Source organism: Trichosurus vulpecula, chromosome 1 (genome assembly GCF_011100635.1).
Source record: "Trichosurus vulpecula isolate mTriVul1 chromosome 1, mTriVul1.pri, whole genome shotgun sequence".
Classification (NCBI taxonomy): Eukaryota; Metazoa; Chordata; class Mammalia; order Diprotodontia; family Phalangeridae; genus Trichosurus; species Trichosurus vulpecula.
In genome coordinates, this window is record NC_050573.1 from 156498567 (window position 1) to 156523480 (window position 24914).

Sequence of the window (24914 nt, forward strand, 5' to 3'; positions counted from 1 at the left end):
ATCTTCATCTTATCCAGTTAGCCCCTGTCTTTCAGTAAGCTCCCACAACACCTCCGTAGCACATGACTTGAAAGATCTGCCCTTTTCAGGTGATCTCAATGCCCAGAGTCTCCCCAGAGTTTCTCTGCCCCACCCTCTGCTTCCTACCACTCATTAAAGTTTACCTGCCCTTTGGCTCTCAATCCTTCTTGGCCTGGCCAGGTTATTGAACTAATCCCTACTAAAGTGTTAACAGCTTATACAGTTACTACTTCCAGCTAACATCACTGTTTAGGATCATAAATTTAGAGCTTAGAGATCATCTAGCCTAACCATCTCATTTCACAGATGAGGATACTGAGGCCAAGAAATATGAAGTGATTTGCACAAGTTCACAGAGATAAGTAGCAGAGATACTGTTTTTAAATGCAGGTCTTCTGACTCACAGTGCCTGCTGTCTCCCAGGGACTTAAAAGTAGTGAACAAAATGAGAATTCGGGGGCAAATGGAGAGAAAGACTCTTCCCCCCCATTTTGTGTGTATATATTTTGGGGAGGAGGGGGTGTTGTAGTTCTTGGAGTCCTTCAAACCATGCAGCAGAAGCAGGTTTCTACTTTGTCTTTGGGCAGGGCTAGCCTTAATCATGCTTACAGAAACTGCCTAGCTAAAGTGTAACTTGCCCTGATTTTTTAGGGGAAATTCTTAATCCTAGAGATGATAACAAATTATAGAGACCTGTCTAAAGAATGGGATTTTATGAGCCATTCTTATTAAGGACTTGGGCTGTCTCTCTCTGGTGAGATCAGCTGACAATAGCAGCGGCAGCAGCAACCACATCATGTTTGCAGCTAGGCAATTACAGTAGACCCTAAGATCTGTGACTGTCAACCATGAACACAGATGCCTTCAAAGTTCTGTTTTTCTTCCATGTGGAAGTCGTTGGCATGGAACAGATGCCTTCATTTTGGAGAAACTAGCCTCTGGATATAATTGGTTCTCTCTTCCCTTGTCCTCCAGGGACAGGCTCTCACAGATGAAATTAGATGAGGAAAAGAACCAAGAAAAAAAAATGACACAAAGCATGAGCTTTCATGGCCTCCTTCCTCCTTTGTTGCACCAAACTAGTTCTTTTTTATAAATGGCTTGGAACTTTGGGCCTCTATTTTTTTTCTTAATATTGAAGCTTTTTTCTTTTTTAACCTCATACATTTTGGTAAAGTATATGGCTGAAGACTTCAAGAAATGTTTCTAATCACTCAGGAGTGTGGTGTGGATTTCAGAAGGAAAAAAAATAAAGTAATTATTCCTCCGAGTTCCTGAATCCCCCTGGGCAAATTGAATGGTAGACCCTTGCTATTTTAGGCTCAAAGCCATGGAGCTAAAACAGTCTGTAAATGGGAAGCTATGCTATCTTCCACTACTAAATGTTAAGAGCTGATCAAGTTGAAGTGTTCAGCAAGTAGGAAATTAATTATGGTTAAGGAGATTTTGTTCTTTGCAAATTCAATCATTGGTATACCTGAACAGAAGAGATTACATTTTTGTAACATCCTATTACTTTAAATACCTGGTTTATAAGCATCTTTGGTCACACAACCCTGTAACCCCCTCAAAATTAATCACTTCTGGATCTGCTGCCTTGTGATTAACTCATTCCTTCAAATGACATGTAAAGGAATTTGAATAAAACTTCCTTTCACAGTAGTCAAAGAAAAAGATGACATTAAAATAACAAACAGATATTTATTTGGTGCCTAGACCTGTGTTTGGCACGCTGAGGAGTTGGAATATAAGTGAATGGGACAGGATGAGATGGATGGTGTATTATCCTTCAGTAAATTGTAGCCTACTTAGGGAGATGACAGGTACAAAAATAACCACAATAAAAGGCAGTATAGAATCAAATAAAAAGGATCAAAGGGTAAATGCTGTAAGATGCTTACAGGAGAGGAAAGATCTTATCTGGTTAGGGTATATTTGGGATAACTCCATAGGGGAGATAGGATTTGGAGCTGGCCTTTTGTAGAAGTTTGATATGTAGATATGGGGGGAGGGGGATGCACTTTAAGGGGGTAGGGTATGATATGGTGCAGAGGAGATAAAACACAAAGTAGATTTTTAGAGATGGTGACCAGGGCAGTTAAATTAGACTGCGCATTTGGTCTAGAGAGAAGAGCAGGGGGAATAGGATTGTAAAGGTCTATAGGGGCAAGTAGCAGCCAGCTTAGTTAGAAGAGGAATATTAGGCTAACAATAACAACAGACATTTATATGGCCCTTTAAAGTCTGAAAAACCTTTTTATCAATGGGTAAGTTGCTGAATCTATTATTACAGGTATTTCACTTTTACTGGTAAGGAAATTGATGCTTGGAGAGGTTAAGTGACTTGCTAAGGGTTGTGTAATTAGTAAGACCTAAAGGCAGGATTTGGACCCATGTTTTCCTGACTTCAGGTCCAGCATTCCAGCCAGTGTGCCAAGATAGGGTGCCATGAAAATTTTTCTATCAGGAAGGGTGACATGATTAAAGCAGTGTTTGAGGAGCGTTCTTTTTAGAGTCAGAAAGCTGAATTCAAATCCCAGACTTCCTACTTGGGCAAATCCCTTGATCTTTCTAGAAAGTCCCTTTCAATTCTAGAAACTTGAAACTGGCATTCCTAGGAAAGGTCAGGATGAGAAACAGCTTTGGAAGCCATCCACAGAGGAAATGATGGAAGAAATAAGAGTGTTTGAGATAGCCAAAGGTGAGAACGTAAGAAGAGAGGAGGTCCAAGCATAAAACCTTGGGGAAAGTTCACATAGGCATTTCACAGTAAGCTGTTAATAAAGAGTAATAAAGCTGTTAATAAAGAAACATAAGCAAAGAAGATAAAGAACAGTCATTGAAGAGTAAGGATAGGAGACCAGAGATTGGCTAAGAAGCTAGGGGAAGAGTAGGTTTATGAAGCTTAGGGTTGTCAGGCATTCTTAAATACCTCACAAAGAACAGGAAGAATTTATTATTTTCAAATTGAAAGCTGTTTGTAGGCTAAGTTATTTTATACAAATAGAGTATCAACCATCCGCCTTGGATAGTCTTTGATAATAAACCCCTGTTTCTCTTCCTACCAAAATCACCTCCTGGTGGTAAGTTTAGTGTTTTCATGCAAAAAGCCATTCCTGTGAGAATTCCTCTGACTCCCAAACCACCTTATCTGGCTTGAAAGAGTTTATTAGTCCCCTTGAGTATCTCACTTGCTATCAGGGAGTGACTTTGGAGAACCTGTCATGCAAGTGAGCTAATGTATGGGAGACAGCTTTGAAAACCTGTCAAATGCTTTACCAATATAAAATGGCATTATTATTTATTATTATTGCTGTTATTTGAGAGAGTTTTCTAGCCAGCCCTGTTTCACTTCTGCTGAATCTAGAAACAGAAAAAGAAATCCTATTTTCATTTATGAAGAGGGGCACTTCGGAAGCGGTAGAATTCAGTAAGGGGAGGAAGAGAAATTAGACAGTTAAGATTTGATTCCAACTAAGCTTGACAGAAATGAGAGGTGTGTTTAACGTTGGATTTTTGAATAACTATGCATCATATATTAAAGGAAAAATTGACCCAAGTGGAAGTATAATTCTCTAGAGAAATGTGTTTAGGCAGTGAAGGGATTCCTGGCAATGATTGAGAAATACGGTAATGGGTAACTGCATTTGATTTCTTTTGAGGTTGACTCTGATATGTGTAGTCTTTACATCCTATTAAATTTTTGAAAGATAAACTGGTACAAGAATGATTTGCCAAGGCCAGCGACTCTTCCTTTTAAAACCTTGGCTCAGCTTATACATTGGAGGGATGTGGGAGTAAGATAAAAGCATTATAAATATGAGGTTAACCGAATTCAAATGGAAGGTTCTCTCCAGTTATTGCATTCCTTAGAAAATAAATACATCGCGCATATGGTTAAGATTGATCAAAAAAGTATTCTGTATGCCAGTGATTACATTCCCATCTGTGATTAAGGTTTTCTGTCTGCATCTGGTTTTCACATTATATTTCTGTAACAAGAATCCTTTATATAGCAGAGTTCACTTTCTGTATTTTCGATCAGCTGCAGCTTGAACTACTGCACGGATCGCAGATTTACACATGTGGTTTTCATTACTTCATACCATTGAGAAAAAGTAATATTTGTTTGGGAATGTATGTTTTCCACAATTTCCATGGCAATACAACATGCTGAGCCTTTTTTTTTTAATAATGCTCTTGTAGAACTACAAATTGTTGAGACGCTCTACTGTGAGTGAAGTATAGCTTTTGAAACCATTCTGAAAGTACATGGTAGTAAGAAGGTTTTACAAATTGGGTGGGAGGAGCAGAGGTCATCCAAGACTCTTTATTTTGGATGCAAAGATATATATGATTTGGTCATGGTAGAGTACCTAGAGTAGAGGATGGAAACATTCAAGTGGGCATTTTTCATCTTACTTGTTATTGTTTGCATTACTTTATACTTGTTTGCCAGTACTAAGGTTCATGCTTTATAAAACCTAATAAAACCCTCATTGTTCAGCTTAACATCCAACTGAAATTTCAAAAAAAGCTAATTTTTGCCATTGATTCATTAGATAGGCTCTTTTGAATACAAAGTGCACAGGTGGCGGTGGGGGGGAGGTGCGATCCTGGATTTGGTTTATATCAGCATAGTATAGTGCTTTCAAACTGAATGTGGTTTAAGGGTTTGGGAATGTTGTATCTGAGTACCAGTGGGGTTCCAGAGAATACAAAATACCCAATTCACATAGGTATTATAAATGAAGACACAGATGGGAAGTTCAGTGATAAACTCAAAGAAGGCTTCAAGGTAGTAGAAATGTCTTTGACCTAATGTACTAAAGTTTGGTTGCTTTTTTTTTTTAGGCTTAAAGCTTGTATCCTAAATTTTATGATTCTCATTACATCATGATTTCCATTATGTTGGTCAGGTACCAGTTGAATTGGATGACTTCTGAGGTCCCTTCCAGCTTGTAACCCTTTGCAAGCTGAATATCTTTTATACCTTGTATAGAAGAGATTTAGTTTGGAGAGTTCTGTGCATTTAGTTTGGAGCATTCTCTATTATAGAACACACACATAGTGTCCCAAAATTTGAAGCCTTAATAGCTTAAATGAAGCTGCCAGGAAAACCCCACATGGGGTCATGAAGTCAGACACGACTGAAACAACCCAACAGCAATATACATATATGTACATTTGTGTGTGTGTATACACATAACACACACATGTATAATAGAAACCTTATGTATTGGGGGAATGTTCTTGATTTGAAGAGAAGCAAGTTTTAAGCAAATATATAATTAGAAAAACATTTCAGTTTGCCTCTACACAGAAACACACACATGCCACATTGAAGTAGGAGTTGTGAGGAAAATACTTTATTTCTGTTGAACATAGTGACATATAACTGAAGGCAAGTTTAGAAGCAAAACAAGGAATTTTGGGGATTAAAACTATTCTAGAATTTGAGGGTTGGCAAAAATCTAATAGGTGTTTATAGTTTGAAGAGAAATTTTATTATATTTTTGGTGAAAGGTCACGGAATGTGATACAGTTGTTATTATGTGGTTTTTAAAAATAATAAAAGTAATTCTTAGAAGTGTATGTGGAAGTCATACAAGGGATCCTTTGGAAGGGTCATTTCAAAATTCTGGACATTTTTAGTGATTGGCAGTTTTTTAGAAAAATTATATTAAAACTCAATAAAGCATTTTCAAGCTTCCTCACCCACCCACTATGTTTTTAAGTTTAAATGATCAAACTATGTTTTGGGGAAAAATTTTCAATTTACTCCTAGCTTTTAATTTCTTATTCTAAAAAAATTACTTTTATTTACAGTTCAGTAAACCATAGCAATTGTATTCACTTTGGGGTGATTTTTAATTTTGCCAATGGCATTTGTTAATAACATTTAAAAGACCTGAAACATGGGCAAAGAGGCTTGGTTATTAGTAGGGAGAAAAATTGGCATTTGAAAGCAGCATAGTATAAGGTGCTTCAAATTTGTACTTTCTCCTTTTTTTGCATTTTGGGTTGGGTTATTTATCCCAGACAAAAACAATTAAGCATCACTGTTTCCGGATTCTTTGAGATAACTTGATGGGCTTGTTGGAGCGCAAACCATCATAATCCTATTGCGATTGAGAATTTTCATTTTTATTCTTGGAATATTTTTGCTTAAAAGATCCAAATTGTTTCCAGTTAAAAGAGAGTTCATGACTAAATATTTCCAAGTCCTCACTGATGATGACCTGTAGTAATTGTTCTTGTAGAAACAGTGAAATTTATTACTAATGATGCTTCTGTTTCATGGGTTTCTGTGGTCAAAAAATGCATCACCTAGTGACCAATTTACTGGTAATGAGCCTGTCTGGGTAAGTGGGTCTGGTCCAGGAAGAACAAACACTGTCCCTGGAACTGTATTCGGAGCTTTTCCAGCTTGCTTAGAACCTTCCAGAACTTGAATTGAGTTATGATTCAATATAAGAATTGTACTTCTCCCCAAGGACTGTCTATTTAATCATCAACATAAAGAAAAATAAGTACAGTACCTGGGCATTGACAGTGCTTAATAAGTGTATGGTGTTTGCTTATTAAATGCTCAATTGTATAGCATAATGTGTTAATGGTAAGGAATATGTAGGGATTTGGTTTGTCTTAGAGAGAAACTGCATCTTTCATTCTGCAAGAATGTGACATAACATACCACTAGGGAATAATAATTATGGAAAATAATAGTAGTAGTTATGAGGACCAGAAAGTGCATTTCTTTGACTGCATTGGCATAGGGATCTTGCAGTGAGGAAACTTGACCTAATAATGCATACATTCACCTTCTCTGCAGTTTTTAGAGAGTTATGTGGGGGTATGGAGAGGTGGGACAAGTTACCCAGAGTTTCCATAAAGTAGTATGTGTCAAGAACAGGACTTGAACCCTTTTTCCTGATTCTCAAGTTGCCTCTCTGGCTTCTCTTCACAAGAAGGAGACTGACGGTCAGAAGGGCTGATTATTTTGCCTGTCATAATCAGGTGGCTAATAAGTGCCAAAGCAGGCAATGTTCGCATGTTTTCCATTTTTCAGTGACCAGAGATTTGACATCTATGTATTCACTTTTCCTTCAATATTGTTATTTGATTATCTCCTATCTTCATAGAGTCTATCTCAGAATTAATTCTTTAAGTGATCATTTTACATGGTCATACTGAGCAAGGGAAACAAAAATACTTTTTGGGTTGTTGCTTGTTTTTGTTGGTTGGAGAGAAAATAAGCCAAAGTAGTGAACGTGATAGACCTGGCCAGAGAAATGTGTGTGACATTATTATTCACCATTACTTCTATGCTAGTCACAATCTTTAAAAAAAAAAACAAAAAACTCTCTCTGTGTCTTCTGTTATATAAGGCCTGCCTGTGTACAGGTAAATCCCTTCTTGACCATTCATTGCTGGATGTTTTCTATGTTTTTTGGATAATAGCTATTATGGTTAAGTAGTGGCAGCATCATGCAGTGGAAAGGAACACTGACTTTGGAGTCCAGAGGACCTGGGTTTAGATCCCAGCACTGTTACTACCTCTGTGACCTTGGGCAAATCAGCCTCTCTGGGCCTCAGTTCTTCTGTAAAAGGAAAGATTTGGCCTCTAAGGTCACTAGCAGCTCTCTAAATCTATGAACTTGTGATTTTCTAAATCCCAAGGCAGTGAAAGAATTTGGATAGCCTCTTTCAAGCTGCCATCTGTGTATAAATTTCTGAGAATTCAAATAGAAAGCAGTCACATCTATTACCCAAAGAGTCACCAAAAGAAAATGTAAGGTTGGAAGGCTTATGATTTAATCCCTTTATTGAAACAGGTAAAGTATGAAGAATTTTCTTAAAATATCTACACTGCAATCCACACCTCTTTAGAGACCCATTTAAGGACCAAAGAGGGACTGATTGTGTGTCCACTTAATTGTCATCTCTGCCTCAGGCATTGTAAAAGATCAATTAATAAAGCAGGCTGTTTGAAAAAAAAATAAAGTTTTAAAGTGCTCCCTCATATGAAACTGTGGGTAACATTGTTTTAGATAGACAGCATTTATCTGATGCTATTTTTTTTAAACATGGCTTAGTGTTTTCATGCATAGAGTGAGTGCTTCAGACTGGATGTGATATGCATTTTTTTTTCCTTTGTTGTTGTCAATAGAAAAGATTGATCTCTGGGCTGGTGAACATAATATCTGTCCCAGTCAGAAAAGGAGAGGAAATTAGCAGAACGGTTGGTGGAGAATGATATCTGTCAAAAGAAACACTTGGAGAGCACTGAGTTTAGTAATAGGTGACTGCCGGAAAAAAGGGAACTTTGAATTTTGTCAAGGTAAGGAACAGACAAATATTTTGCTTTTGCAATTTGCATACATCTCAGAAAGTTATTCTCTACTTTCTTTTCCCCATAAACTGTGATTGTGAAGATTTTTTTTTTACTACTTTTTGTCCCTTCTCCCCCTCCCCCTACTTTATTGATCCTTTAAATTCATAGTTTGGTTGCCACATTTTTTCTTTCTGTAGTATTTCACTTTAGTAGTGTTGGTGCTGGTGGGGGTGGGTTTTTTTTAAGGGCTGTGTGTGTTCTATAGTGCATCTGTACTCTAGTGGGACCCGTGATAGTTTTTGGGCCTGATGATATCAAATGATCAAGTACCAGTTTTTCTATTTTCCTGTTGGAGTGTTTCTTGCCATGTTTCATAATACATCTGCTATGAGCTAAACAACACTTGAGTTGAGTAAAAACTATGCCATGATTTCTGTGTTTATTGTAACTAGTAGATGGTGTTTTCTCAAACAGTTTGTTGTCTAAATAGGGGAAAAACAAAGTGGTTTTCCATTTTAAAAATGTTTTTATTTTCTCAAAATGAACTGGATTCTTTTTATATGCATGGGTGAATGTCATGAAGTGTAGGATAACTTGCTGGGCATAAAACTCTCCTAGGAACTGTAAAAGGTCCACACACAACCATTAGTCTGGGCAGCTGCTTTCATATTAGGACCAGTGTAAATAGAAACAAAGGTAAAAGGTACTTGGTAGGAGGTTTCTTTAAAAGTTCTCATGTTTAAAAGCAAAGTGGGTCCATAGAACTAAGGCGTAGACTCTAGAGGGCTCAACAATAGAACTCCTTTCCAGGTTTAAAGAATAGTGAGGCTATACACAGGGACAAGGAGGAGTAGAGGGAACTTGTAGTTGAGCAAAGCATTGTGGGAAAGTAAGTACTTCTTAGTTGGTGCTTGTCACTAGTGACCAGGAAAGGGATTTAGAAGCCCTGTGTTAGAACTGAGCAAGTTGAGAAAAAAAGGTAGAAGGAATGTCCCACTGACTCCATTGCCCTTTGAAATATAAAGCAAAGAATCATGCTTGCCTTCTTTGCTACCGATGGCATTTTAATTTGTGGTCTGTATGGCCACATCTTTTTGCTGTTTTGCTATTTGTTTTTGTTGTTGCTGTAGGAGAGCAAGTGCTGTGGTGAGAGGGTTAGTTTGGGGTGCTTTTGAATCTCTGGAGAAAAATGAACTTACTCTGATATTAGAATCTTTGGAAGGGGTCCCTTTATTCGAGGATTCTGTTGCAGAAATGTGCATGTGACTTACCTTCTGGTCTTTCTGATCAGTTACATAACATTTGTGGGTTTTTTTAATTAATTTATTTTTAGTTTTCAGCATTTACTTCATAAGATTTTGAGTTTTAAATTTTCTCCCCCTCTCCTACCCTCTGCCCAAGATTGGCATGCAATCTGATATAGGCTCTACATATGCATTCATATTAAACATATTTTCACATTAGCCATGTTGTAAAGAAGAATTAGAACCAATGGGAGTGGGTTTTTTATGGACTACAGTTTTGCTGTTAGATTTTTGGTCTACAAGTTAAGAAAAGGTTGTTTGGGAGGTAGGAAAGTGTGAAAACAACATTGGCCTGGGATTCTAAACATCCAGGTTTGAATCTTGTTGACTCTTCATTTTAATATTTATTTAGGCAAATTGTTTAAGCTTTAGAGTTTTTCATCAGTAAAATGGAAATATTACTTGTACTCTTTACCTGGGATGCTGGGATGATCAATTGAGATAATTAAGAGAAAGAAGCTTTGTAAAGTTAATATAGATAAATGGAGAATATTATAATTAGATGGAGACACCAAAGAATTATTTTGTTTTTAAGAGAGAGAAAAGGGAATCACTAAGGATTCTTTATCTAAGTTCTACTATAGGAAAAGCTCCATGAATACTAAATGTATATTTCATATTTTCTTCCTTTCTTCTTCCGTGACCTCTAAGGGCAGCACTTATTTATGTGCGAAAATACATCCAAGGTGTTAATTAAAAATTAAAAAAGAAAGGGGGTAACAGATGCATAAGTACACCTTGGATAAATGTGTTGTAGTTGTAGAGAGCCATCCTCACTGCCCTCTCCTCCTCCTTTACCCCCTCCCCATCAATATCACTGCTTCATCAGCTCATGTGGTGCACACCTGTGGCCTGCTGGCAGTGAACTTGATTGCAGCATGGGAGATCTGTAATGAAAAGCAAAGATGGATGACAAGAACAGACATCATAATACACGTGGGTTATTTGGTGTATTATGCAAATATTGAATTTCCAGCCCCATTTTTTTTCCCTAAGGCATCACATATTGATCTCATCTCATTCTCTTCCTCTCCTCCTCTCCGTGCCAATATAGTTACTGGAGTATGTGGGGGAGGGGGGAGGAAGGGGGGGTGGGGCGGTAATAATCATATTTATGCAATTTAAGAACCTCTTCAAAATATCTAAAGTATTTATTCTCCTTTCATTTACAGTGGTAATTTTTAAAGCAAGGATATCTCTCTTTCTCTCTCCTCTTTTCTTTCTTCCTCCCATTTTTCAGGATTTAGATTTGTAAAACATAAATCCATAATTCAAACCTACAGACACTTCAAATCCACCACTTTAGGAGATTCTCTTACTCAGGCAGTCAGCTAACATTTATTAAGCATCTAATATGTGCCAGTCACTGGGTTAAGCCCCGGGGGTACAAAGAAAGCCCTAAACAGCCCCTTCTCTGAAGTTGTTCACAAGATAATGGTGGGGGGGGGAGGGCAACATGCAAATAACTGTATAAACAAAATATACACAGGATAGATTGAGGATAATTTCAGAGGGAAGGCACAAGATTAAGGAGGACTGGCATTGTAAAGTGAGGAGTTCTATAAATATGGAAACCTGGGGCTGGAAGTTTGAGAATTGCCCAAGGACAGTATGGAAGAAGTTTAACCAGGATGAAAAACTTCACCCTTTAGCCAGATGACCAGTTTCCTGTGTAGTGGTCACTGGATAGTGACAGTGGAATATGAGATCAAGGAGAAGGGAAGATTAGAATGGGGGGAGGGAAAGTATAGGCACAAACCAGCTACACTCAAATCTTGGTGTCATTGAACCTAGAGTCCTCATGTTACTTGGTCCCCTTAGGATACAGGGGTTTTTGTTTTTGTTTTAATTCTGCTATGAGAGCCTTTAGAGCTTGGGCCAGACAGATTTAGAATACCTTTGAGTGGTGACCATTCTGTTGAGCTTCTTTTTGGAGCCAATAAGAAATACTTGGCAGGAATCCAGCTTTTGGAGTCCAAAGAAAAGAAAGCCCATAATCTATACAAAACATAGAAAGAGAATAGCAGAGGAGGAAAGAATCATAGAGAAAAATGCATTTTTTTAGCCTGTTGTCTTAAAATCACATGTGTACATACACATACAAACATCCCTCATGTGGCATTCATATGGTATCCATCTGCATGCACAGTGTGTTTTAAGTTAGACATAAAAAAATGACATTTTATTTGGGTAACTTTAGATGATAAGACTGTTCTCCCACAAATATTGATTTCTGTATTAAGGATAGAGGGAAAGTGATTTTCTTCAAGCAAAAGTTCTCTTTTCAGAGAGATTTTGAGTTTTCATATTTTCTTGGTTATATCCTAGGACTCTGGTAGCATTAATGGGCTTTACCCCACATGGAGCTTTGAGCGCCTTGTACCGCTGCACACTGATCCCAGGTCAGTGTGATGCGTGAAATCAATTTATTTGAATCTCTTTGCCTCTATAGGAATTTGGCAGTCCGCCAGTTGTTTTCATTTAATGTTCTTTGTGTTGAACACAGACAAGCAGGCAGGCTTTTGTGCTCTTCTCTCTTTGGGTCTCTGTCTCTCTTTCAGCCAATATTTTACTCTATGGATTTTCAGATGAAGAAGGTATATATTATTTATAGGTTTCTAATCATTGCTTTCAAGTATGATTTTTTTTTAAAAAAGCTCCCACTACTTATTTGACTGGGTAGTGGCATTTCTGTGCTTTGGGCTGAATTTTAGGAAGATTATTACAAAAGGCATTTTGGGAATTTAGTTAATGACCATAAGGTTTCTGAAAGAGGAGAATCAAGTTTTAATTACACAGAGTAAAGTATTTTCATTCTTAAAACTGAAAATAGCCAGTCATATGTATTCTGTTTTTAAAGGAAGTATTTTGAATACTAAAGTCTGTTCATTGTGACCAAACTGCTCTTTTGGAAGAAAAGAAATTGAGGATTTCTAGGGAAGAGAGTGGGGTGGTGTTTAGGATAAAAAATGGTATGGTATAATGGCTAAGAGGGACCATGGTATAGGTTTAGTACTAGAAGGGATCTTAAAGGCTGTGCAGTTTAAACCCTTCATTTTACAGGTGAGAACTGGTGCCTGCAAAAGTCAAGTGACTTGTTCAGGGTCACAGCTGGTAATTGTCTGAGGTAGGATTCAAACCCAGGTTCTCCTGACTCCAAGTGCAACAGACCTGCTGTCTTGTAGGCAGGAACACCTGGCTTTGTGATTTTGGGCAAGCCCCTGACTCTCTGAGCTGCAAGATCTACATTGGTAGAAAGAAGTTTTCATAGCTAGAGTCTTCTGGTACTGATGAAATCCTAGGTTTGGAAAGAAAGAAATTATCAATTAATATTTATACTAACTGAGGTGGTGGGGGTGGGGTAATTTTAAAGTCTTGTGAAAACTGCTTTCCAAATCACAGAGGAACTGTTTTTCTCATCTTGATCAAATTGTGAGTTTTAAACATACTTCTTGTATCATTTATAGGCTATCATCTACTTATCTATATGTTACATATATAGATATAGATATATCTATCTACATTTGTATGATATGTGTAGGTAGATATAGCTTAGCAGCAAAAAGTCCATCACTGCTAGCCCCTAAAATAGAAAAGCAAAAAAGAAAATTAACATCTGTCTGGATTCCTATAAATAAGTACCTTTTCTTTTAAATTAGATAGCTTAATCTATTGACATACCTGTTATCGTTGTTCAGTCATGCCTGACTCTTCGTGACCCCATTTGGGTTTTTCTTGGCAAAGACACTGGAATAGTTTGCCATTTCATTCTCCTATCTACGTGCCTATATATATTATAAAGTGTTTTACACACACACACACCCTACACACACATATATGTGTCTATATATCTTATATATAGATGTATAGAGGTTCAGTGACTTGCCCAGGATCACAGAGCTAGTAATTGAATCAGGATTTGAACCTAGGTCTTCCTGACTCTCAAGTTCAAAAGTTGTCTTGGAGGATACACACCCACATATCCCCTCCCCCCCCATGTCTGTATGTTAAAGAGTTTTCTGTATACGCTATAGTTTTGTGTATAGATACATGTTACGTATAGATATATCTGTAGGTTGATATCTCCATCTAGTTTTTAAAAGAAAAGGTACTGATAGGAATCTGGACAGATGTTAATTTCTTTTGCTTTTCTATTTTAGGGGCTAGTAGTTAGTGATAAGGGCAGCTGGGTGATGCAGTGGATAGAGCACCTGGCCTGAGTCAGAAAGACCTGAGTTCAAATGTGGCATGAGACACTTAGTTAGCTGTGTGACCCTGGACAAGTCACCCATCCTCTGTCCTGATCCACTGGAGAAGGAAGTGGCAGACCATTTCAGTATCTCTGCCAAGAAAACGCCAAGTGTGTTCATGAAGAGTAGGACGTGACTAAAACAACGCCAACAGCAGTTAGAGATGGACTTTTTGCTGCCAAGAAATCACATTTTTCTCTGCACTTAACATACATACGCTGCACAATGAGATTGCCTGCCTTTCTGGGGAGGATTTGTTTCAGAGGTTAGCATTTAGGAGGCAAATGGGAGGAGGGAGAGAATGAGGAGAAGGGAGGGGGAAGGGGAGGGAAGAGTAGAAGATGCTTGTTGTTGCTCCAGGCAGTTCTAGAGGAAGTTGATATTCAGAACCCTGGAGCCTCAGCCAGTGGGGTCAGACTCATACACAGCAGCCCCGCTTCCTTGTTTAATTACCTGAAGAGCAAAACATCCAGTCTGAGCCTATGTGAAAACTCAGTATCTCTAGTAGCAGTGTGGTGCTCTGACATCCTGCAAGGCCAGCCCTGTCTGTCCGCCCACGTCAGGTCTGGTTCCTGACAGCAGGCTATCTCTGCAGGGCCTGGGTTCCTTTCATTCACAAGGCATTGTGTGGAAGAGGGTTTGGTCAGGAATTTGAGGTTCCTGCCAGAGCTGTTCTCTAGTCTCCCAGCCCGGACTACATTGACAGAAAGGCTTAGTGTTTTTTTTTTTAAACAGATTTAAACATATACACACACGCACACATACACACACCACATTTTGGCACTTTTCAGTATTCTCTCCAAAAATTCTGGCATTGGTATATATAACACTATGTATACCAATAACAACAAACATTAACTGTTGGATTTCTGGTGTTAGTTTGCTGTGCTTCTTCTCATTTCCTAGTTCATGTAATACAATTTATCTTGTAGATTAGGGGGTGAGGGGGGTGGCACGACTCAATGCTAACCACATGAAAACCCAAAGTGAAATCTTTAAAGCTTGTAAATGTAGTTGATCTTGTCTGAGGTCTTGCCCCAAACTTGTTTGTGCAAAATAGACGTCTTATGGGGACATAACTTTTAAAATTATGTATTCTCTTAGATTTTGAATGTGGTTATTGACCTTTGTCATCAGGTATACGCAACTTTTATTTCACGGAAGGGGGCCAGCGAGGAACCTCTGAAGGTGTGAGAGATATGTAGGCATTTTGAAGACCTATGACAGCTATTAAGAGAAATGTTTGAGGAAGGTTGTATCAAACTATCTTTTACAGAGATCTAGTGAGTGTGAGTTGATTTTTTTTTTTTAAATCAAGCTGAAATTCTGCACATCCTTTGTTTTGCTGTGTAGATGGGTGTGTAGGATGAGGGTGTGGAAGCTTGAAATTATGGCTACATATGATTTATTTTTTCAAACTACTTCATTAAGGGAGGTGCATACCTAATTCTGGTTTATGTTAATAGGAGTTACATGTATATAACAAGATATATTTATGCTTTCTATGTTGTGTAGCCACAGCTTGGAAGAATTAATACAACCACTTGAAAGAGCTTTTCTAAGAAATTTGTAAGGATTATGTGACAACGGCATTTTTCCCCCATATTATATTTATAGGAGTATTGCAGATATTTAATGCATTTCCATTCTTGACTGGCAAAAAAAAATGTGCATGATCATTTAAAGAAGTGGAGGGAGAGTCATGTGATAAAATTGGTATCACCATGATCTATTAGGCTGAAGCATAATGTAGTTTTGCCATAAGTGTTATACATATGCCTGAGGATATGCATGTTTATTTATGTCTCAGCCCGCTGCATTCCTTTGGATTATTTTTCTTTTTAACATCAGTGTAAATATGAAAGAGAGGGAAAGAAAAACCCATGAACAATTACATTAAGCTTCTTGTCAATGTTCCTAACTATTCTTCCACCAGCCCTGGCATTTTCCCACTAGTACATTTTAAGCTAATCTCGGTCCTGGTCTTTGAATCCAGATAGCATTTCCCAAAAACGGACAGCATTAACACCATTTGTAGCATTAGGCCTTGGCAGTGAATGCAGTATCTAATGTGAGAAGACCAGAGGACTTTGAAAAGTGGATGGAGAAAGATGTGGATTGAAGGAAAGGGTCCATAAAAGGGTAGAAATTCACAAGGGAAAGAAAATGGCATCTAGCACGTACTAGGCGTTCAGATATATGTTGAATGAATGAATGAATAAATAAGTGAACAAAATGGCAAGGTCTCAAAAAATGGAGACATGGAAAGAGGAAGGGAAGGGAGGAGAAAAAGAAAGGATCCAGAAGGGAGTAGAACAAAGAAACTATATCCCATCAGTAACAGCAGACTTGTGCCAATTATAAATAGGGCATAAGATATGGGGGAGGGGCTGAGAAAACTAATTTAGGCACCAGGTTGTTGTGAGAGAAGCATCATAATATCTCCATCACCTGATTAAACATAACAATAGTACACAAATTTAAGAGCATTATGAAGTTTTAATTTTGCGGCTTAGCTGTAGATGAGGTATGGTTTTGAAAACACCTTGACAAAAATAATAGCTCACAGATATCTTTTTTTCTCTTTTTTTGGTGTATCATTATTCCCATTTTACAGATGAAGGAAATGCGGCTCAAAGGGTTTAAGGAATTTGACTGAGGTCACTCTAGTATTGCAGAGTAGGAGGTTCCACTGCAACCCAGGTCCTCCGACCAAAAGCTCCATGCTGCTGCCTTTTGATTCTGGTACACTTGAAATAAACCACAGAGGTGAAGACATTAAATCAAGATGGACACATTTTAATCACATCCCCAGGTGTTCCAAGACTTCTAGTAATGCAACATCACATTCCATTTTATTTTGTATCTAGTCTGAGTCAGAGTGTAGTTTAAATCTAGCATGATACCAGGTTTAAATCACAGTGCTGGGTATGATTTTGACAAATGAAGCAATTCTGTAATGAGATTTTTAGTTTTATAAAATCCAGTGTAACTCAAAATTGTATTTTAGTGAACTTAGATTTTGTATGTCAGTGTGACACATTATTGTGTGGATTGTGTTAATTTGTAAAGTGGAGTGAGCAAAAGGGAGTTTGTTAAAGGAAAATAAGCCTTCTTGCAAAAGAATAATGTGGTCAAGAAATGCAGGGATTTGTATTGCTGTGTATTTGCTCCACCTGGTGGATTTTGTTGAAAGTGTTTTAATCCATGTTAGTGATGAGGAGCAATTCTAAACTATATAGAGGAAGATGAAACTTTCACTTCTTTATTCCTGGAGGATACAATTCTAACTTAGGCAACCCCCTCACATTTATGCGTCTCTTGTCTCTTTTCAGTTACAACAACATTTTTTGGTAGGCTGTTATTGTATAAGAATAAAGACCATAGTTTATTCTAAAATGTATCTAAAGTTCCGTGAAATAACTGACTTTTAGGCCAGCCAATGAATGAAACCAGAGTTGCTAAGCTATCTTTTTGGTATACACGCAATAATTAGTGGCAACTTGTAATAAGCTGCATTTCTGGGGAGGGGGGTGGACATAATAAAATGTGTGATGCATTTGTGATTCTGTACATGCATAAAGGGTACTGTTTACTGAGCTTATGAAGATGGCTTTCTTTGGAAATCTTAAGGACTCAGTTCTGCTTTGATCATTCATTGCTCTCAGGGTTTTCTTTTTGCCTCCTTTAGACTGTAACAACTCTGTAACAGAAGGTGAAGTTTTGAAAACAGTGCCTCCATATGCAAGGGATTTGGAGACCTTTTTATTGTCTTTAAAATTGTCATTCATAGTCCTCATTAGCATTTATTGTTGCAAGCGTACAAGCAGAAAATGTGAAATTGGTATGTCCTGAATAGCCCCACAGAGCTCTGGAGCCCTCCAATTTCGCCTGCAGTGTGGTGTGGGGTGGGCTTTGAGAGAAAGCTGTCCAGATGGCAGCCAGCTCAGAGCAGGGCTGCCGGTTTTTGTCTCTGGTGCAGAGAGGAGGGAAAGTTCATTGGAGCATACGCCATCACCCCTTCGTTTTAACAAAAACTAACTGGCCAGCAGTAAGAATGGGGAGGTGGGGATGTGGAAACAAACGTTTTCAAGAGAATGTTACAGTCTCTCTTAAATGAATAAAATGTGGGTAGTTACTGGTTCTCCCATATTAACTTAATGGAGATTGGTATGAAAAATGGAACAAAAATTAAATATACAAATGATAGGTTGGATAGAATCCTATTCATGTATATGCTATAAGATGAAGGTTAACTTTTGTGTGGGTGCACAGGGGAGGATTTTGGTAAGGGGGTCATTAAATAAAGAGAAGGTTCTGCAAAAGCTTGGTAGCAAATAAGCAGGCATTTTACATTTAGAATTCCCAAAGTGCTTTCATCTTCCTTTAGTTCTTTTAAAATGTGTTCTTGGTTTAACAGTATGATGAGATTTAAAGTGCCTATTGAGAGGCTGTAATTTATCCTGGAGATATAAGTTTCTGCCTCCCTTTTAATATGTCTTCCCCAAATATCAGCTTTCTGTAGGGTACTGGGTAGTGACAACTAGAAATCTAGTTGGTGAAAATGAACCATTTTGAATAGTTTGCCACCAAGACAATTAAAAAATAAAAATCCCAGGAACTGTGAACATAGATTAGCACTTTCAGCAAATGTTATTTCACAAATCCTGAACTAAACTCTTTGACAAAATGATGGAGGGTACCAAATGCATTGGTTCACAGCATCTGAACTATTTCAAAGAATAAAAAAAAATTAGTTGTAGCACTTGAACAATTGTATGTTTATTTTAATATTATTCTGTAAAAAGAAATAAAAAAATATTGACTGTCTGTATCAGCTTAGTTGATTATTTCCTGTTTTAGGGTTTACTTCCTATATCTTCAGATTTCAATGTGAGGGCACATTATTTGTTTATTTTTGACGAGGGAGGGGGTAACATTGCAGATATATTGGAAACTTGAAGCTTTTAGTTTCATAGAAGTGATAGGTAAGCCTAAGGGTCATGACTCCTGACTCAGTCACTTTCTGGTAGACTAGGCTTCCTTCCTAGACATACAGAATTGTTCTCCACAGGATACTTTATTGTCAAGGGCTCAGGCCAGTCTAGCTGCAAATGACCCTATAGACTGGAGCTGTTTGGCTTCTCTGTTGTCTGGTAGGACTCACCTATTAAGAAAAGCTTTCTCTATGCCCTTCTGTTTCCTCTTTACTTGATTTCTCCTTTGACTTGTACTTTGGACGTCTTGGACTTCCCTGAATAACCCTTTGGCCCCCTTGGTAGTGTTTATACACCCTCCAGATACTTAAGATAGTTATCATGCCTCCTGTTCTTTGTCATGTAACTAAGGTCCTCCTGAGCAGTTGAGAAGCCACGAACCCTGGTGAACAGATAGATAAAGACCTGAGGAAATAAATTTAGGGAAAATGGCATGATTGTGGTCTCTTGGTTTACATCAGACTTAGATGGAAGTGATTTGCAACAAAAATGTTCTCATAGCATGCTTCAGTACTTTAAGTAAAAAAGGTTTTTCTCTGTACTCCTTGTCTCCTCTATGGGTTGGTGTTCTTCGATTTTTAACTCATATCTAGGTCATTTTGTTTTGTCCTGTGGATAAGGTACAACTGGATTTATTTCTGTTGCCAGGAGTCAATATATTATTCAGTTTCCTAAACACACTTTTAGATGTCTTTCAGGAACAGAAACAAATTAACATACATTTTTATTAGGTGCTGTATCTATTTAATTGACTGTCAAACTGATGGGAAGTTAGGAAGCCATCCAGAGGAGAGGTCCATCTTGCCTAGGCCAATGTGTGAGTACACATTAGGTGGGTTTGCCCCGTCAGTGGATGCCTTAAGAAAACACTAATAGCTTCCAGCTGGGTGGAAAATCACAACCTTTGGGGTCTGACAAAACTAGCAGATTTGAATTTGAAAGCAGAGCTAATGCCTCCATTTTATTTTTTACCACTCGCCCATAAATGATTATTTTCCAATATGTCAGCCTCATTTGGTGGCCAGTGGTCTGAAAGTGAAAGTGGAACAAGCAAGCCGGGAAATCTGGACATTAGTGAGTCCGCCCTTTCAAGCTGGTATGCCACTTTGTGGAAGGGTCTACCCGAAGATCAGGGGGGTCCTAATGACCATTCATCAATGCTCGTTGACTGATCATTGAGTGCCTTCTCATTCAGTTTATCAAGTCTTGCACATAAAAAGTCAGAATAAGCCTTATTCAGCTTTGTTAAAGCCAACTAGGAGTAAAATGCTCCATTTGAACCCATTTTGCTCTTGTTTTTTCACTTTGTTAATGCAGCCTTGCTTAAATGAGTGCCTTTATTGGGTCCGTTAGAATATCTGAAACTATTAATTCTCTTGTATTGAATAGCTGGTGGCAGGCCAGAGCAGATGGGGTAGAAAAGTATTTGGTTGGGTGTATTGCTTTCAATTAGGATCAATGAGGTTTCAGCTCCTTTGAATTAACTCACTTAATACCCACTGTGTGAAGTCACAATGTATCACAACAGCCTGCTAGAAGCAGAGAGGAAAGTTGAGAAGACCTGCAGAAAAGCTTTGAGTCAAAATCTTAACTTCCCTGTTAGGGAGAGCTTTCATTAACTACAGATGCATTTCAGTAGACTTGTGGTCCCTGTTGGCAAGTCAGGTTTGAACAAAAGATAATCTGTACTTTAAAGCTAGAATGTTTTGGAAATAAATGAAAAATACCCTGGAGTAATACAGTACACAATCCTGCCTTTCTAGTATGTGATATAAATCTATTGTAGTAAACCGGTTTGTGTGTACTTTTGAACAGAACCCAACTTGATGCAGTTGGCTACATTTTCAGATATGGAGAATGTGAAAAAAACGGTTAACAACAACGAAAAGACTAGTTAGTTAAAAATAAACAAACCTTTTTTTTTTTTTAAAGTACTATGCATTCTTGATACAAAGAATGCTTGAAATGACAGGATTATTCATAATAGAGGAATAGAATTTAATATGTTAGCCCAGGAATCTCTCTGTTCTCAAGCTATTCCCTGACCAGTTAGTACGTCTGTAAAGGATTTCCTAAACGGTGATGTGACAGTTTATTCTGTACCAGGCAGAACATTCAAAATGGTCTTAATTTATCCTGTTTTGTGCAACTCTATAAATAAATTCATTGTGTCATTGAGGCCCCTTTTTTGTCATAAGGTCTGAAAGCAGGGGTCTTGCCTCTCTTTTTTAAAAAATTTACTTTTTTTGTACCATGTCTTTACTTTTCTTAAAGGGAACTGCATAAGGTACTGCATAAAAATACACATCCAGGATGCCTTCTTCAGGGGGACTGCCAAAAATGGGTTGTCGCCTGCCTCAACATATTAAATAATGAAGGGGGTGGGGAGAACCTAGGCATGCAGCTGGTTGCTTGAGAAAATGCTGAACTAGTCTCACATGCTCAGGCATTCTCTTAGCCCCTTCTACAATCAGATTTCTAGGTGAGAATCTCCAGGGATCCAGGTTTTGTTGACGTGGATCAATTTAAAGTGGCAATTACTGTAGTCAGATAACAGCTTAAAAAGCCTTTTTACACATAGAAAAGATACAGAATCACACAGCATATGGAAGTTCAATTTTCTGAGGTATGGTTTAGGGACTTGCAACGTACTGATATTAAGACCCAGTTTTAAAACCGGATATCATCCAGTTTTATTAAAATGTGTTGTGCATTTTGACATGTGATTTTTCTATTTTAAAAGTGAGTCTGTGTGCATATTGATGAAAGGTTGGGTTTCCAACTGTGAAAATGCTTTTTTTCTGTTTTTCAGGTAGACATAGTATCTTAAAAAAAAAAACCCAACAAAACACCAAACACCAGCCGCTAACATTGAGCTGAAAAAATGCCTTGTTTAAAAATAAAAATACAGAAATTCAGGGATGGCAGATTCTATAAAGCCCCCTATGGCATGGATTTAATTGATTATCACACTCACCCCTGCTATAAAGCTTTCTGTCATAAGAATGTTTCAGCTTGGCTCTTAACTGTACTGAAATCCATTACACAGAACCTCATTACAAGTGACATCTAACTAAGATGAACAAAAAGATTGGCCTCATAAATAGGGTGCAGTATACTATTAGTGACAGAACAGAGTAATCATTATGAATTGTAGTCTTTTTACAAGTTGCATCTGACAATGATGGATTTTTGTGGGTTTCATAGATGAAGTAGTTCTTATTGGGTGCAGCCTTTAGGTGCTGTTGAAGTTTTTATTCACTGACATTGTTTATCAAAGATGATTTATTTTTTGTTCGTGTAGGGGATGCATGTATGCACGTGAGTTTGTGAGTGTGTGTATTTTCTTTGAAACAGGTTGGGCTCTGTTGTGCTCTTGGGGGAAGAGGTATGAGAAGAGTGTGTGAGTAGATAAGTCTTTGCCTATGTTCCCAAATGGATTTTATCAGTTCTTTGTGGCAGCTAGCAGAAGAGATTCATTGAATCTGACAAGGACTAAAAGCATACATAGTATGTATCATAGGCAAGACATGTTGAGTACCACTAAGGGATCGCAAGAGTTAAAGGTATAAAGAAAGGGCTTATGTCTGTCATATTAAAGGAACATACAGACTTTTCAGAAGATTCTGCATTGTATCATTTCTGTGTTTATAGTGGAGTGAATAGACATTGGGAAAGTAAAGTCAAAGGGACAGAGCATATGCTTGTCATTGTGTTGCAAAAAAAAAAAATGTTTTCCTGCAGTAAAACACAAATACACAATCCTCTGAAGATTTGCAAATGTTAAATTGAAGATGAGTTTTAGAAGAAAGCAGTATTTTCCTCATGCCTGGCATTTTTGTGTGTTTAGAGAAGGCATGCAAGTCAGACAGGCTATGTTTCTCCTATGAGGCATGGATGTTTTACAAAGGACTAAAGAGAGACTGCTGAGAGGAAAATAGCCAGCTTTAGATAAAGCACCATAACAAAGACTTGGAGTTTTATATATCATGGTGTCCATTAAAGCTTAATAGGGAAGAGTCCATTGAATCTAGCTCAGCATACGTTATTCATGGGAAGGATAAACATTTAAGGGTGTGAAAAAGAAAAAAAAAACAATCAGAAATCGGGAAGTTGTGGTTGTTTAGCTGCTTTTGAAAAGGGAAGATTTTGTTTTCATCTCCCATGGATCCTTATGCAAGGTAAAGGAGAGTAAGCTGCAAATGTTTGGAACATATCAATGCGGGAATCCCAGGGGGGTTAAAAGCACTCTAGTAAAATAAAAGTGGTCTGCTTCTTCTAAGTGTGCTCTATTTTACACACACAACTGAGAAATTGACAAAGAGAATGATTCTGATACTTTGCTTAATGTGAGAAATTGGTATAATTTTAAAAAAATCTTTAAAAATAGACTTTTATACTTGTTTGGAATTTCCAACAGAATAAATAAGCCGTGTGTGTGTGTGTGTGTGTGTGTATGCTTTGAATTATTTTTAAAAAATCAAGTCCTAAATTATAGCAGTTAGAATAAAGTGTTGAAGGAAAGCTTTTTACTTTTGGGAATGAAAGGAAGCAGGCCCTAGTAAGTGGCCTTTTTGGCTCTATTCATTTGGCAAAATAAGGGTTAACTTTTTAGAGGAAAAATGAATTATTCAGTGTTTAGCTTATCATTCTGTAGTTTACTTTCTGTTCTGTGGTACTCTGGAACTTGCTAGTGAGAGGTAGAGTAAGAGGAGTCAGCTGAGGGGAGGTAGGGGTTGTGATAATTTGCACACACATCCCTGTCATTGTTCTGCCTGAAGAGACAGGGCCGGGTTCAAGGCCACATGTGCTCCTGTCATCATTCACATTTCTGCTCCAAGTGCAATACGGAATGTCAGCTCTCCATCTGTCTTTGCCTGGCAAACGCACGCGCCCAGCATCCTGCCTCCAGCTACGTTGCCACAGTCAGTTCTGATGGCCCTCCTCACTTCCCTGTGTTCATTCCAGAACAGGAGGCACTGAGCCCTAAATAGGCTTGCTTTTAGGAGAGAGCCATTTACATTGTGGTACACTTGATTTAAGGATGCCTGGTGAGTTAACATTATTCAGATCTTCTTTCTCATTTTTAAAGGAAGAAAGCCTACTTTTTAAATTATATATGGAAAAATATATTTTGTTACCATGAAATGTACAATTTTCAGGGGACTTAATCCTAGTGTATGTATGTGTGTGTGTGTTTGGGGGATGTCTATAATAGATTGGGGTGGGGGCAGTATTGGGATGGTAAAGAAGATGGGTTAAAAAGCTTCACTAAGACAGTGGTTAAGTCTGTGAAATTGCTGCGTGTGTGTGTGTGTGTGTGTGTGTGTGTGTGTGTGTGTGGTGTGTGTGCACGCGCACACATGTGTGTGCCTGTGTGCGTGTTTAAAGAAACAGTGGAAATATACCCTGGTTTAATTTGTGGGTGCAGTTTACCCTGGGGCTTAAGTGAAGAGAGAAGTATTGTGTACATTCTTGCTTTTGTTGACTGACAGCTATACTGGCTATCTGTGAACAGAACATCCCAATTGTAGCAACAGTTTCAGGTATAGAGGAATCCTGGGAAAAGATCCTGGTTTATGCCACAGCAAAGTGGTAGAAGCACTGAATAGATGATTTCAGTCTTGCCCTAAACTGCAGTCTTTTAGATGCCATCAGGCAAATCACTGAAATCAGTCAACAACAACAAAAAAGCCAATCATATGATCTTGCTGAATTAGTGAAACTGTTGTGGAACTGGAAATCTAGTGTTTATCAGTTTCCTAGGGAAAATGTTATCTTTGGAAGCAAGACTGCTCTCCTAATTGTTGCCAGGGAAAGCAGTACTCCCTCTCTACTGGGCTGCCTGGGATGAGGTTTCTGTGAGAAGCCTGACCAGAGAATGGATTGTATCTGCAGCTTTCAGAGGGACTGAATTGAGAGCCATGTGCCTGATGAAAGCAGCTCATCTCCAGATAAAACAGCCAGGGACATACAAGCATTCTACAGCTGGCTGATTCTTGTG

At 38.0% G+C, this 24914-nt stretch overlaps 1 protein-coding gene across 2 annotated transcripts in view; it reads left to right on the forward strand.

The window, feature by feature from the left end:
- RUNX1T1 (RUNX1 partner transcriptional co-repressor 1) overlaps positions 1 to 24914 on the forward strand; it is a 183032-nt gene that overhangs the window by 29699 nt on the left and 128419 nt on the right. Inside the window, exon 2 of one of the 2 annotated variants that reach the window (XM_036768921.1) lies at positions 8195 to 8365. The exons of the other annotated variant lie outside the window; for it this stretch is intronic. Coding sequence (XP_036624816.1) covers positions 8278 to 8365 — 88 coding nt within the window. The 5' untranslated portion in view covers positions 8195 to 8277. The remainder of the gene's footprint in view (positions 1 to 8194; positions 8366 to 24914) is intronic. 2 annotated transcript variants of the gene reach the window in all.